The 14,868-nt window shown below is 55.8% G+C and overlaps 1 protein-coding gene across 1 annotated transcript in view; it reads left to right on the plus strand.

Annotated features, from left to right (window-relative positions):
* Positions 1-14,868, plus strand: part of TSNARE1 (t-SNARE domain containing 1) — a 147,179-nt gene that overhangs the window by 54,844 nt on the left and 77,467 nt on the right. Inside the window, exon 9 of the mRNA XM_008576318.1 lies at positions 4,416-4,574. Within this exon, the coding sequence (XP_008574540.1) occupies positions 4,416-4,574 (159 nt within the window). The remainder of the gene's footprint in view (positions 1-4,415; positions 4,575-14,868) is intronic.

Consider the following 14,868-nt stretch of genomic DNA (forward strand, 5'->3'; position numbering starts at 1 on the left):
CAGGGTGCCTGAGCTCTTTCTTGCTTCCCTGTCTTTTGTCCCACGCTGCTGGAGAGGGCAGGCACAGGGCCCCTGCTCTTCCCAGCCACCCTGTGGAGGCAAGGTGCTGGCCCCTGCAGGGTCTCTTTGAGCCACGCACCCCAGCATGGCTGCTTCCCTGGGCCTCCTATCTGAGCCCGTCCCACCGTTGCTCTTCCATCCTCCCGACTCTGCCCTTCCCCCATACAGGGGGTGGTGCCAGCCGGAAGTGCCAGATCCTTGCAGGTCTGCATGCGTGGCCTGGCATCCTCCACTCTCAACTTGTGGGGAGCTTCAACTGAAAGCCCAAACTCCAGGGAAAGTCTCCTGGAATGTCCTGGTACACTTGCTTCGCCCAGCGCCTATGACTCGTTTGTGTGAACTTGTGTGTAGAGTTTCTTTATTGGAACAGACCAAATTTCTTCCAGCTCCTTCTCCGTCAGCAGGGTTTGCTGTGCTGCTGCAGCCAGCGCTCCTACGTCTCTGTCCTTGAGCGCCCAGGCAGGGCTGCTGCAGGGCGGTCCTTACCTCGGTGGTTTATGATATTGGGGGTGGGGTGCGGTTGAGAAATAACCAGATGTGCTCAGGCCGTGGGCTCAGAGTTGGGCGGGGGCATGTCACCATGGAGAGGCGGGGAGCCTGCCACTTGACCCCATGCTGCTCTTCACAGATGTCCCCCTCAGGATAAGCACCCGCAGTCCATAGCTCACCAACACACGGGGAAGCGCAGTTCTTCCTGGTTTCCCATCTAAAGTGGCATCTCCCTGTCATGTGTGTGTTTCCTGGTGTCTTTGCTGTGCCTAGTCCTCCTTTCTTTTATCTCATTGTCCCCTTGAGGTGACTCCAGGATGTGGGCAGTGTCAGCCCTGTTTCATGAGAGTGAAGCTTGCCAGGATCACAAGGCTCAGGGATGGAGCTGAGCTCTTCCCGTGGCCTGGCCACCTGAGTTAGGCAAGCTGTAGGCAGGCCCATCTTGCAGGCGGCTCCCTTCTGGTGGGAGCGAGGCACGTGCTCCTGCACACTCTGCAGGCAGGTTGGGTCCAGCAGCGCAGCCCACATTTGTGAGCTCAGAACTCAGGTCTCCAGGGCATGGGTGTCATTATTCCCATTCTACAGATGAGGACCCTGAGGCCAGGAGAATGTATGTGCCTTGCCTGGGCCTCACAGTCGGTGCCAGTGCTGGGGCCAGAACCCATGGGAGGGTTCTCTCTAGGAGCACTCTGGCCGCTTAGGAGGGGGTTGGGAGCCACAGAAAGGAGGTGGTGGTGTGGGGCCAGTGCCCGCCTCCTGTGCCCCCCTCCTCCACTGCTCACTCCGTCCCCCCACACCAGGAAAGGGAGGTGATAATTACCGCCTTGCACGAGTAGTGCTTGTCAAAGCTTTTTTTTAAATCTTTTATTTTATGTTCATGTATCCACGTATTTATTTATTTAAAGGCCTCTGCTGACTTTCGCCCATGTTAGCGTCGTATGCAGGAAGAGCGTTGGCTTGGGAAGGAGAGCAGGGTCAGCGTGGGCCTTGCCTTCCCATCTGTGGCACGTGGACATGCCTCCCCCTTTCCACGAGGTGCCCAGCCTGCCTTGCAAGGCCCTGAGGGAAGCCAGAGAAAGGAATGTGCACCCAGTTCAAGCTTAGCCCCTGAAGGTCTGTGGTGGCTGATGGCATTACTGTCGGTCCTGCCATCACTGGTGGCCTCAGGCAGAACCTGGGACCTCCCTGCCACCCCACCCCTGGAAGCAGTTGCATGAGCACACAGTGTTCACAGCCTCACGTGCCCACCTGTGATGGCTTTGACCAAAAACGCACTGAAGTTGCTGTTTGCAGAACCCGTTGCTCTGTGCCCAGCTGGAGTCTACCTGTGCTCAGGGCTCTCACTTGCCCATCAGCTCCAATCCCAAGGCCTGGTACAGGGCAGGTGCCATGGGTTCCCCAAAGTGTGCGAGGAAAGACTGGGAGACAGGGAAGAACCCTCTGTCTTTCAGAGTACGTTCTGCAGTCTTCCTTCCAGCTGCTGAGCCGCCCTGCCCCCCTCATCCCACACCAACAGGGGGCGCAGGACACAGGGACACCCGCAGGTGACCATGGCAGAGCCTGGGTGTCTTCCTGACTGCAGCCCTGGACACAAGTGTGAACCACCTAGGGCTGCCAGGGGGGCCAGGTGGGGTACAGTGACTGTTGCACAGGGGCACGGCTCCCTGGTAGCCTCCCTGGAGTCCCACACGGCACCTCTGCTGATGTGGGTCTGCCAAACCCTGCGTGAGTACCCTGAGCTGCACAGCGGGTGGACAGGTTGCCTTTATGTCAGGCACACGTCAGGGTTCTATAAGGAAGGACAAAGCAGAAAGCGAGAGAGCCACAGCCTCCCTAGCTGCCTTGTGGGATGACAGAGGCCAGTGTCCTGGAACCCGTCAGGAGCCGTGGGAGCCCATACCGGCAGGTTCTGTGAGCAGGCTCTGGTCCTGTCTTGCAGCCTCCATCCTCGGGTGCTCCACACACAGATGGCACAGCAAGAGTTCTGGACTTGAATTGGATGAATTGGGGGCAGGAGTTGTACCCCCACTGTCTCTCCTCATGCCCAGTGCTGACATGTGGAGGAGCCCACTGAGCCCCGGCCTCCTGGGCTGGCTCGGAAGGCTGCCTGTGGCAGGACAGCACTGTCTTTGGGCAGGACGCAGATCAGCAGGGTCCAGCATGGAGGGAGGGGGCAAAGAGGCTGCCACCTGTATCCCAGGGCTCCCACACCAGTCAGTTCCACACTCTGTACCTCAGTCTCACCCCTAGGATGACGCCTGGTGGGCACGGCCCAGCTCCTCTCACAGGCTAGGTCCTGGGCAAAGCTGGCCACACTGCTGCCCTGGGGCCCTGCTGCCAAGGCACATGTGCCAAGCTAGCTGGGGACCCCCATGCTTTGAGAGGGACATTTCTCAGAACCAGAGAGAGGATCTTGACCATGTCCTACACAAAAGGCTGAGGAGACCCATTCCAGGGCCTTGGAGATCAGGGTGAGGACAGGCAGGGGTTGGTGGTGGGTGCTGTAGCTCAGTCCCAGGCTCTCTTTGAGCTGGGAGACCCTCCCCCCCAATCTTGAGAATTCTCTCCCATCTTGACCAGTGTACTGGAGGCTTAGACTGAGGCCCAGGCAGCAGTTCCTCCCCCTTCACTGCCATGGAAGGCCCTAGAAGCATGGGGACCAGCACACAGCTACCTGCTCCTCACCTGACACTTGGTGATGCCCACTGGGCTGAGACTGGAGGATGAGGTGAGGTGGCTGGAGAGTGGTTGCCAGGGCAGTGGAGGTATTCTGGGCACCGGCTGAGAGGGGCTTGTATGGGCAGAGTACAGGCGAGCTGAAGGGCAGCTGGACTGATGGGCAGGCCGCAGGAGACAGCCAGCCACTCAGATTTGCTCCATAGAAAACCTTCTACTGTAGAGTGGATGCACTGCCTAGGTTCTAGTCCGAACTCTGGCTTGGGCAGGTGTGAACTCCTTAGGTCTCCTGGACAGTGAAAGGGGCATTGCTGCAGCACCCCAGGAGCATGGGTAGTGAGCAAAGGTAGCTGTGGCCAGTGTACCCATTGGAGCAGGCCAGGCACACAGTGGCATCAGTCATGGCTAGCTGTCCCCACTGCCATCGCTGTTTTCCTGGCCACTCGCTGACCCTGGGCGTGGCCTCAGCAGGAACCAGTGCAGAGCCACAGGGACTTGCCCTGATTCAGCATGGTCCTGGGTTGCCCTTGCTGCGCCTCATTGTCCTCGTCCGTGATGGGAGCTCTTGGCCCCTCCCTGCAGGTCGTCCACAGGATCAGAGGAGACAGTAGGTGCGAAGGAGCTTCAATAGCTGCAGAGCACAGCACATGCAGGGTGGAGCACCCACTGGCCAGGCTGCCGTCCTGTCTGCTCTGCCCACTTTCTGCCTTTTCCTGTTTCCCTCTTGATTTCTCTCTCACACATGTGCACACAATCACACAGTATCATGCAGCTACACACATGACACAGTCACACACCACACCCCCAGTCCCCCAGCATGAAGACAAGCCTTGCTGATGCGGGAGAGGCAGTGGGGAGCAGCGTGTGCCCAGCTTCCTGATGGAGGCCAGGGAGGAGCAGTAGCCCAGATCAGTTGTCTTAAGTGTCGCACATTCTCAGGAGGGAAAAATGTGCCGTACATGGAAGCAGTGACTCCAGCATGGGGCCCGTTCCTGCTGCCTCCTTTCCCTCAAATCTGCAGGGTGCCCCAGGCCCCACAGCCCCACTCAGACCTGACATGTGGGGGCTGACTTCTGAGAATCGTTTCCCAACCTGACAAGTGCACGGGGCTCAAAATGAGAAGAGTCGGGTCTGGGGCATGGGTCACCAGGGTGTGCCATTGTCAAAAGGTCTGCCTTTGTCATCAGCAGAGTCCTCAGGCCCCTTTTGCGGAGCTGGCTGATGATGAGAAGATCTTCAATGGGGGTGACAACATGTGGCAGGGCCAGGAGCAGGCGCTGCTTCCAGATATCACTGAGGAGGACCTGGAGGCCATCCGGCTGCGGGAGGAGGCTATCCTGCAGATGGAGGTGAGGCCTGTACGGGTGCCTGTGAGTGTGCATGTGGACGTGTTCACTCTCAGCTCTCTATGGAGCAGGGCTGGGGACCACGGGAGCCCAGAGTGCAAGCCCAGGGTGCCTGCCCTGCTGTGGCTCCACTCATCCTGTGGCCAACAGACTGAGGCCCATCTCCTCTCCTAGAGGAGCTGGGCCCCATGGCCTTGCCTATGCCAACCGCTCCTCCTGGTCATCTAGTCCATGTGGTGGGGAGATTGGAGTCCAGGGAGCGCCCCCCTGCACCTCCTCTTCTTCCTCCTGGGTGTTCTTGATAGAGCATGGCACTCTGACAGGAGTCCAGGGCCTGCCCTCAGGAGTGCATCTCAGTCACTGTGGCCATTTCTTTCATTGCACGTGGAGGTTTCCAGGAGGCTGTTCAGCTTTGGTGCCTAGTACAGTTCCCATAAACATATCTTGAATGGTTGAATAAACTGCTCAGAACTAACCTGCAATTTGGTAGTGCTGCCAGCAGGTAGTGGAGGTGAGATGTTGGGGGTCCAACCATAGGGAGTGGGGCTGGATGATCTCCTTTTGACAGCTGCTGAACACATGTGGCATCTTGAGAGCACGCGAGTGTGCATGTGAGAGTGTGCATGCAAGCGAGCCTCCTCCCCATGATGCTATGTCTGCAGAATGCAGCAGTTGGGCAGCATGGCAGGGACGCAGGGCTCTGCCAGCTGGAGGAGGGGTGGGGGGGTCCTGAGCCTCTGCATGTGACCATGGGCATGTTCTTCCCTCCCTCTGGGCCTCCTCATCTGTAGATGGAGCTAGGGCCTGTCTGCCCTGAAGCTCCTAGGGGTGGGTTTCTGGAACAAATGTCCCGTAAGAGCAGACTCTTCTAGAAAAGCAGAGACTGAGCAATTTAATAAACCAAGACACTGGCTTAGGACCAGTCACTATCTCTGCTCCCCCAATGAGCAGGCCGTCTACTCTGGAAGGAAGTGGATGCTGTATAGGGAGCTGGGATTCAGCCCCTCCCCCGTCCTCTTACTTCTGGGGCCACCTACTCTCTGCCTCTGATGCAGGGGCCCCCTCTGCACTTTGGCCTGCTGGAGGAGTGGTTATTTCTCAAGACCTCTGTTCAGTGTCCCTGCTGCCTCTGTGAAGTGTCCTTTCCCTGATCCGATCCTGCAGCTCCTCAGAGAGGAAGGCGCCAGCTTGGTCCCAGCCTTGCCCTGGCAGGAGGTAGCAGTCTGGGGCCCATGCCTTTGGCTGAAAGCCATGCTTCTTGCTCTTGCTGAGACTTACCAGAAAATGGCCCCAAACACAAGACAGGGATGTTAGTATCTCTCTCTGCTGGCACAGCAAAGCCCATTTCTCTTGGAGAAGTAAAGAAATGGATCCAGGAGCATCTTGCCTGAGGACTCCAGAGAGGCAGAAGGACATGGCTTCCTTTAGCTCAAGCACTGAAATTCTCATAGGAGGACCACTAGTAGCAGTGGGGGCTTAACCTGTCCCTTGTGGGGCATGGGAGAAGGAAGGGAGGGAGGCATTGCATGTAGATTGCATCCAGGGTGTGGAAGCTGCTAACAGAAGCACCCGCTACCAAAGGGACCCGTAGCTGACCTCATCCAAGCGTCCCCAGCTCTGGGGACCTCAATCCGTCCCCAACCAAAGGCCGAGAAGTGCTTTATCTTGCAGGATTTGCACCCCTCTGTGCTCGTGCCGTTGATTATGGGGACTTCTCCCAGCCATGGCCAGTCTGAAGGAAAAGCCCCTCCACCGCCTGTTCGGAACAGTGCCGATGGCGTTAACGTAGGTTAACATCTATGTTAACCTAATCAAACAGACCTGCTATAACCTGTTACGCTCACCTGTCCAGGGGTGAGTTGTACTCAGCGCCGGGCCCCCCGCCCCCGCCTCCGCCACGAGGAGAGCAGGGCCCTGGGCCTGAAGAGATGTGCTGGGGGTGAGGGCTGCACTCAAGGAAGGCCGCATGCTCCTGCCCAGGCACTGCTCATCTGCCAACTCCTGGCAGCTCCCAGCAGCTCCCCAGGAGCAGCAGCAGGTTGTGGGATCCCGATGTAGCCCTGGCATTTGGACTGTTGACCTGGGGCTGTCTGCCTTCTCCCAGGCAAAGTGCATCAGGGGCTGTGCCAGGCACGTGTGGAAGCTGGGTCTGTGGGTGGAGCCCCTGGAAGGGAGGCACCTTGGGGAGTTCCAGGGAGCTGTTCCCCTCACACTGTGTGCTCGTCCCCCTCCTGGGGCTGCTCCTCCCTGCGTGTGAGCCTGAGGCAGCCCATCTCTGGCCTCCCAGCCCTGGGCATCTCCTTGGTGCTGGTCCCAGGCGGGAGCCCCAAACCTCGCAGGACCCTGGTGTCAGTTGTCTGGGCTGGGGGGAGATGGGGAGGCTGTTCCCATCTCATTACGGGAGCAGGAACTTTGATCATGTTTGAGCAGCAGTGCAAGGCTGCACGTGGGCAGGGAGCGTCTGAGCACACAGTTAGGTCGTGTGTAGGAGCCACTGCCCTCTCCATGGCAGGAGCTCTGTTTCCAGGGCTGTCTGCTGCCTCTTGGCTGGCTGTCTGTCCACCTAGGCCCCACAGAGTGCTCTGCAGCTGTGCAGATCCTGTGTGGATGCTGCTGACCAGCGCCCCCTCCCCTTGGCCTTTGCTAGGAAAAAGCTAGCACCTGGGATGGCTGTCTCCATCCTCTGAGCCTGAGCCTGTGAGGTCCCAAGAGGAGGCAGGCCCCTGTAGCCACACAGCAGGGCTGTGACCAGCCTGGGTGGGAGCCATGTCCCAACTTCCTGCTGCACCCTCTTGCCATTCCTCCCACGTCCTCTCTGAGCCCGGTTTCCTAATCTTGGTGGGTGGTCAAAACCGGGAGGACCCTCGGGATGATGCACTGTGAGGCGCTTTGCAAGCTGGAAGTGCCTGTGACCCTGAGGGTGAGGAGGAGGATGCGGGACTGCCTGGGGCGTGGCATGCGGGGCCCTTGCTGTTGGTCCGGATGTTGGTGGGTGAGGCCTGGTTCGTCTCTGCAGGCTGCCAGGGCTCTTGCTGCTCCTCATCTGCAGTGTCCTTCCTCCTCCCTCCTGCTTCTTCCTGGCTGGGTCAGGGTCCCCTGGGTCCTCCAAGGTCCCTCCCAGGTCCTGTGTGGAGCCCCAGCCCTCTCTAGCCCCTGGAGCAGTTTAGTCCTCCTTCCAGGCCCCACACTTCCTCACTCCCCCTCCTTGTTGCCCCCTGGGTGGGCTGCCCCTGCTCTCTGAGGTGGGACCTAGACCACCTTTTCTTATTTGGCTAAGGCAGAACAAAGGTGGCCGCCATGGTGAGAAGCCCACGTCAGGACTTGGCCAATGCGGCCTCTTCTCCTGCCCCCAGCCCTGACTCCCTGCCTGCTGTGGGTCCCCCATGGAACTGATGTGTGCTTTCTGGGTGTGTGGACAGTTGGGCCAGGGCAGAGCAAACAGGTGGCATGCAGACACCGAAAGGACACAGTGAGCAGGAGATGACCATGATCCCACATGGCTGTCAACACCAGAGCTGTTCACCTGCAGCTCACGTCCTCACTTCAGGCCAGTAGGCTGGGCAGAGACAGGCAGGGGCAGCCCTGGACTATGCTGGGGCCTGGGAGAGATGACAGTCAGGTCTCCAGGAAGCCTCCTTATCCCCTAGGGATGGGAGTTTGGTCCTGGGTCCCAAGCCCAGCCACGCGAGTGCTGGGCCATGCAGCCCTAAGGAGGTCTCTTCTCGGAGACTCAGTTTGTCTGTAAAATGGGCACAAGGACACCAGTCTCTCAGGCTGTTGGAGGATGAAGTGCACATGGAAGACCTCCGTCAGCCAAAAGGTGAGAGTGCTCTGTGGAGCTCACTGCCTGGTGAGAGCCGCACCTGAGAAGAACCAGCCAGCTGGGAGGTGTGGGGCTGTGGCTGTCCATGAGCCCCCTCCCTCTGCACTGGGGGGCCTCCTGCCTGCCCCTCCCTTCACTCAAACCCTACCAGGCTCTCTTCCTCCTGAGATGGTGGCCAAGTCTGGGAATGTGCAGGCTGAGCCCTGGTGACTGCTGCTAACTTGGCAGCTTACTTCTAACCCAGGCACTAGCCCCTGCCCCTGCCGAGGTGCCAGTGCTGCTGGTGGCTGGAGCCATGGCCTGCCAGGGAGGAGTGTGCCTTTTCTTGGGAACTCCTGAGGATGGAAAGCACTCAAGCCTAGGAAGTGCTGGGTCCTTGAGGGCTTCCTAATGTGGGGTCCTGAAGGCGTCTTTCATTTTGGCTTTCTCATGTTGTTTATTTGTAAGCTAAAGGTTCATATAAGTGTGTGAGACTGGTGGAGCCCAGGTCACATGACCGCTCCTTAGCTGCAAGGGATGCTGGGAAAGCATGTTTCTGGCTTCTATCTTGGGGTATGGGGTAGGAGCAGGATTCACAAGGCAGCAAATTCTCCAAAATAGGCAGCTCCAAAACATGACAAATGTCCTGTATGTAGTTATTTAAAAGAATAAACATAACCACTGAGAAATCTGTGAAGAATAAGAGTAATAATAGAGACTTTTATATGGAAAAATACATTGTAACACTATAGTAATGTGTGATACCGGAATAAGAATAGATAGGCAAATCATTGGGATGTATTCATATGCATATATACATAATATATAAAAATAGGAATTTTGGAAAAAGATGGACTTAGATAAAGCCTTATACTTTACCTAAAATTTTATCGAAATAATAGATGCATTGAAGAGTTAAATTGATTTTCTAATCTATTAAAATACCAGAGGAAAATATCAACTCTCATGGTAGAAAAGAACTAAGTTTGGTAACACTGGAATAACTTAAAAATAAAAAGATAAATAGCTTTACCTTTATAAGAAAGAGACCTTATATATTTAACAAATAAAATCGAAGGCAGACTGTCAACTGGGAACACATGCAGTAAGTACGACAGGCGCAGAGACGATGTCTTCAGTGTGTGAATGCTTCACACAGACTGTATGATCTGCTGAGAGCCAGCAAAGGATGGGACTGCATGGTTCACTAAGAGGCAAGTACAAGCAGCTAACGACATTTAGAGACTTAACCTCACTAGGAATGAAAAAAAAGCTGATTAGTAGACAGATACTATTTTTAAAAAATATGTCAATAGCAAATATGTATTTTTAAAAGAATATCCAGTGTTGATAAAAGAAGGAAGAAATGGGTATTTTCATACATTGCTTCTATAAGATGCCCCTATTTGGGGCAAGACAGGGCACAGTTTGGCCATTCAAGAGAATAATGGATGCAGTGGTTTGAAACATCAGCAAGACAGTAATCTAAGCATGCATGATACTAAAAAACAGAAGTAAAAGACTGTATTCTGAAGTTTCTAGGATGCCAGTTCATTCTGCCAACTGGTAAAGGAAGGAAAGAATTAAGCACTTATCTAGACTTTTCTTAGGATACCCAGATGGTTGATAAATGGAAGAAACTTAAAAAAAAATTATAGGATTAGAAAAATCACTAATGAAATAGTGGATTTAGGCAATGAATGATTGTCAGTGGCTGTTAGAAGCCATCAACACGTGCCATTCGCCTAAATCTCAAACAGTGGGACAACAATTTCATAAACTGTATATATCCTTTAAGGAACTATTATGTGGCCATTAAAAATAGATGGGTGAGATGGACAGACGAGGCAAAATACTGGTAGGAACTTTACAATGGACAAGGCAGGCTGGCAGCCTCTGAACCCACTGGTCAATTTTAACATCACACCACGACAACCCGATAGTCTGAGTCCTTTGATTGCACATAAGAGGAAGCCTGTCATCTCTAGTGAAGTTTTGTTGCTGTATTACTTCATTTTCTGTTGCTTATAACGGAATACCCGAAACCTGGTAATGTATGAAAAGAGGTTTATTTCTTACAGTTTTGGAGGCTAAGAAGGTCAAGGTCTAAGGAACGTATCTGGTGAGGGCCTTCGTCTGGGTGGGAGCTCTACCAGGTCCTGTGGTGACCAGGGTCCCACATGGTGAGAATGGCAAGAGCTCCTCGGGGGCTCCTTAGTGGAGGGTCCTGGGGGCTTCTTCACTTGGAGAATCAAGGAGACCTGTGTCCAACCACCAGGAACTCAGACTCATATCCCCATGTAGTGTGTGCTGGGGGAGGGGGCAGGTGGGTCCTTGGTGACATTGCACAGTTCTGTGGTGGTCCAGGGTGGCAGGTCCACACTTTGGCCGTCAGCCTGGTGAAGATAAATGTTCCGCCCCAGTTGGTCTTGGGTGGGGTGGGAACCTGCTCTCCAGGCTCTGGAGGGGCCCATGGTGGCTCTGAAGCTACTGGAGCTAGGAGTTGATGCTTAGGGTGCTATGGGGTTTATGTGGTGTCCACGGGTCCCCACTGTGGTGTGACAGGGGCCCAGACAGCCTTCCTTCCGTCTGTCTCATGTCTACTCTCTTCCCAGCCCCTCCCCCACTGATGACCATGACCTCATTTCACCAGATAAATGAGCCCCCAGGGTCCCTGTGCCCACTTTCTCTCCAGTGGCTGTGGGTGAGCCATGTCCACCCAAAGCCAGCCTTGGCTCCCGCTGGTGCCCACTGGGCCTGCCCCAGGACTCTTGTGCCCTTGCTTCCTCCCTCTTCCCCGATTCTGCCCGTCAGCAAACACATCGCTGTCACTCCCATCTTAACAAGCTCCTGTCAGAAAGGACAGCACCTCGGCCCTCCAGCCAGGGCAGTGGTCCTCAGGGCTTCTCTTGGGCACCTCTTCCCAGGGTGACCCCCAGTTGCCACTCGATGCAGTGTCCCATCTCCTCCTCATCCCTGTTGCATCAGCAGCCTTCAACAGAGCTGACTGTCCTCCTCAAAGCGCTCTTTCCTGTGGCTTCCGGGACTCTACATGACTGAGGCTCCTTGGGTGGATCAACAGGGTGCCACTTTTGTCCCCTTCTCCTCTCACTCCCTGGTCGTCTCAGTCGGTCTCATGTCTTTACATACCAGCAGGTGCCTTCCAAATGTCCACCTGCTGGCCTCCAGCCCCCGTGTCCAGCCGCCCACCGGATAGTTCGGGCACTTCTGTCTGCTCCCCCAGCAGTTCCCCCATCTCGGTTCCCTCCTTGAGTACCCCAACTTCCCTATCTCCCTCACAGCCACGTCCAAGTGTGTCTGGAAGCTGCCACCGCATCACTCCTCCCCTGATCTTGTCTCAGCCTCCTCACGGAACTTCCTGCTTCTCCTCAGCCTCTTTCATTGGGTCAGTCTTAGCACCGTGTCCTGCGTGACTCTGTGAGATGGGACCCAGTCATGTCACCCTTCTGCTCAGAACTCTGCTGTGGCTCCCCACTCGCACTGAGAAAAAGCCAGATCCCTTTCAGGGGACCAAGGGCTGCTCAACAAACCACCCAGAACTCAGTGGCGTTAAGCAGCTACCAGGCTGTAGTGCTCGTGGGTCATAGTCAGGAATTCAGGCAGGGCTCAGTGGGGGTGCTTGTCTCTGCTCATGACGTCGGGGGCCTCAGTGGGGAGGGCTTGAATGGCTGATGGGGACTTGGACAGCGGGAGGCCGGAGTCACCTGGAGACTTCTTTGCCCTGAGTCTGGTACTGGCCTGGGGTGACTTGCGGGCTGGGCTCAGCGGGGATCGCTGGGCGGCCCCTTCTCATAGCTTGGCTTCCTCGTAACGTGGCCGCCCGTGGTGCTCAGACCTCACTGTGGCTGCTCAGGGCTCCGAGGACATTCAGCAAGGCAGAAGCTGCACGGTCTTCTGTGGTGCAGTTTGTAGAGCACACGGGTCACTTCCCTTGAACTGGGTCGGTTCAGCAGTCAAAACCCACCCAGGTTCAAGGGGAGAGAACATAGATCCCACCACCAGTGACAGGAGTGTCAGAGAATCCAAGTCCATGTTTGAAAACCACCACAGAGACCTCAACATAATCTGATGCCTGTTCTGGTTACTGTGGTTACGAAGTATTTTACCTCCAAATTTAGGGGTGTAAACTAGTTTTGCACTCACAGATTCCACAGGTCAGGAATTCCAACTGGGCAAAGCTGAGACCCTTGGCTTCCTCTGCCCCGTGGAGCCTGGAGAGCCGGGCGTGGGACCACGTCAAGGCCCGTTCTCTCCTGTGCCTCAGGCGGACGTGGCTGCTGGCTAAAACTGAGCTGGGGCTCTCTTGGCCACAGCTCCGCACGTGGCCTGGCTTCCTCACAACAAGGTGGCTGGGTTTCAGAGGAGAGGGTCCTGACAGACAGCCAGAGGGAGGCCGAACCGCAGTCGTCCGCGCAACGCCGCTTCCTCCACATTCTGTTGGTCCAGACCCAAGAGATGGGGATGACGGCGGGTCAGTGTCACTTTGTAGGAAGAGCTTGTGGGGTGGGGCATACATTGGTGTGGTGGTCTTTAGGAGTCCCCGTGATCTTGTCACCAACTGGCCCCTCCTCACACCCAGCCACCTGCCTCCTCACAGATCCTGGGACACGCCTGACGTGCCTCTGCTCCTGAACTTGCCCTCAGCCCAGAGCCTTGCTCCCCCAACACTCGAGCTGCTCAGTCCCTTTGACCTGCAGTGCTACTGTCTACGATTTCAGTCTCTCCTATACTTTGTCTAAGAACGGTTTAATTTCCTTGTTATCTCCCTGCAGCAGAATGTAAGCCCCATGGAGGCAGGGATTTTTGTCTGTTTTAATCATGGCTATACTCCCAGCACCTCAAAGGCTGCCCACAGTATATGGGCACCCAGTGACTATGTGTGGAATGAACAAATGGGCAGGTGGGTGAAGAGGTGGAGGAATGGGTGAGTGGGTGGATGGATGTGTGGGTGGACAGGTGGAGGAGTGGGTGGGTGGATGGGTGATGGGTAGGTGGTGGGTGGGTGTATGGACAGGTGGATGGGGTGGACGGATGCGTAACTGTGTGCTGGGACCCTGTGGAAGACGTGTTAGTGCGGGGCTCTGCTGCTGCTGTTTGCACGCACTTCTCGTCGGCCCACACAGAAGCTCTGTGAGAGTGAGCTCACATGTTCTGATTTTGTCAAAGATGAAGCAGAGGCTGAGAGCAGTCACATCACTGCCCAGGTCGCACAGCTCGTGTGTGGCAGGGCTGGGATTCGAGCCCAGGATGCCTGACTCCAGAACGGAGCTGTCTTACCTGTGATGTTCTGACAGCTATCTCTCAGCCTCTTTCTCAGATAAAGACTAAGGGATGTCACCAGGGTCACCCCACAAGGTAGTGGCAGAGCTCTAGAGTCAGGAGTGGAGTCAGCCCATGAAGCCCACCTCCCACAGGAGCCAGTAACTTTACCCCTGAGTGAAGCATGCCTTTCCTATCTGGAAGGCGACAGACAGTGATCTGTCTCCCTGGGCTGGTGAGGTTAAGTGAGATGGAACTTGCCCCTCAGCCTGCTGCCAACGTGTAGCAGGCTAGCTGGGGCACTGGCCCAGCCAGTTGAGCTGAATAGAGTCAAAGGGCTGATCCCAGCTGGGCCTGCACACTGGCCCGGGCTGCTGTGTCTGTGCTGGGTTTCCCTCACCAAGCCCATCTGACCTGCTGGAGTTCCTGAGTGTGTGTCACCTGACCCAGGTGCAGCACTGAGAGCACACCAGCTGCTCCGTTGTCATGGCTACCTGGCAATCCTGGGAGGGAGGAGGATGGGTTGCAGAGGAAACCCAGGAAGGGCTCCCAGGCTCCAGGCAGAGCCCGCCGCCGCCCTCCGCTGTAGTCAGCACTGACCTGCCTGGATGCGGGGCTGTGATTGATCTGGCTAATAGCTAACTATAAATAAGCAAATAGACAAATAAATACATTTTGGCTATTCCATTAACTGGAACAGGCGTCTTTGTGGGTGGATGGTTGTCGAGATCCCGATCATAAGGAGATTGCGTGATGGAGGGAACGCAGTGCTGTTTGTTTCTTGTTCTGAAAAGTGAGGGAAACACTCCCCCCGCCCCCGAGGTTTTTTATGTCCTGTGCAAGGTGGTGGTTCCACAGTGCCAGTAAAAGAAGAGAGAGAAGATTCTGTGAGAGCTTTTAATGAGTTCCAGTTTTAGAAGCAATCAGAAAAATAATTGCATGATTTAAACATTTACTGAGTTAAGGTGTTTTTCTGTCTCTCCCTCGCTCTCCCACTCTCTTCTCTGGCTGCCCACGCCAGGCACGCGGCTCCCAGCACCTGTAACCTCAAGTGCAGCTGTTGGGGCTTCTGGATGCCCCTGGGGGGCTTCGTCCTGGGACATCCCCAGGATCCAGGCAGGGGTGTGTCTGGGCTCCCAGCTCCCAGGGCCGGCCACACCTTCCTCAGGCCTAGCCTTGACCTCGCTCACTGAAGGACTGAGGACTGGATTTTAG

Source organism: Galeopterus variegatus, unplaced genomic scaffold, assembly GCF_000696425.1.
Source record: "Galeopterus variegatus unplaced genomic scaffold, G_variegatus-3.0.2 Scaffold1326, whole genome shotgun sequence".
Lineage (NCBI taxonomy): Eukaryota > Metazoa > Chordata > Mammalia > Dermoptera > Cynocephalidae > Galeopterus > Galeopterus variegatus.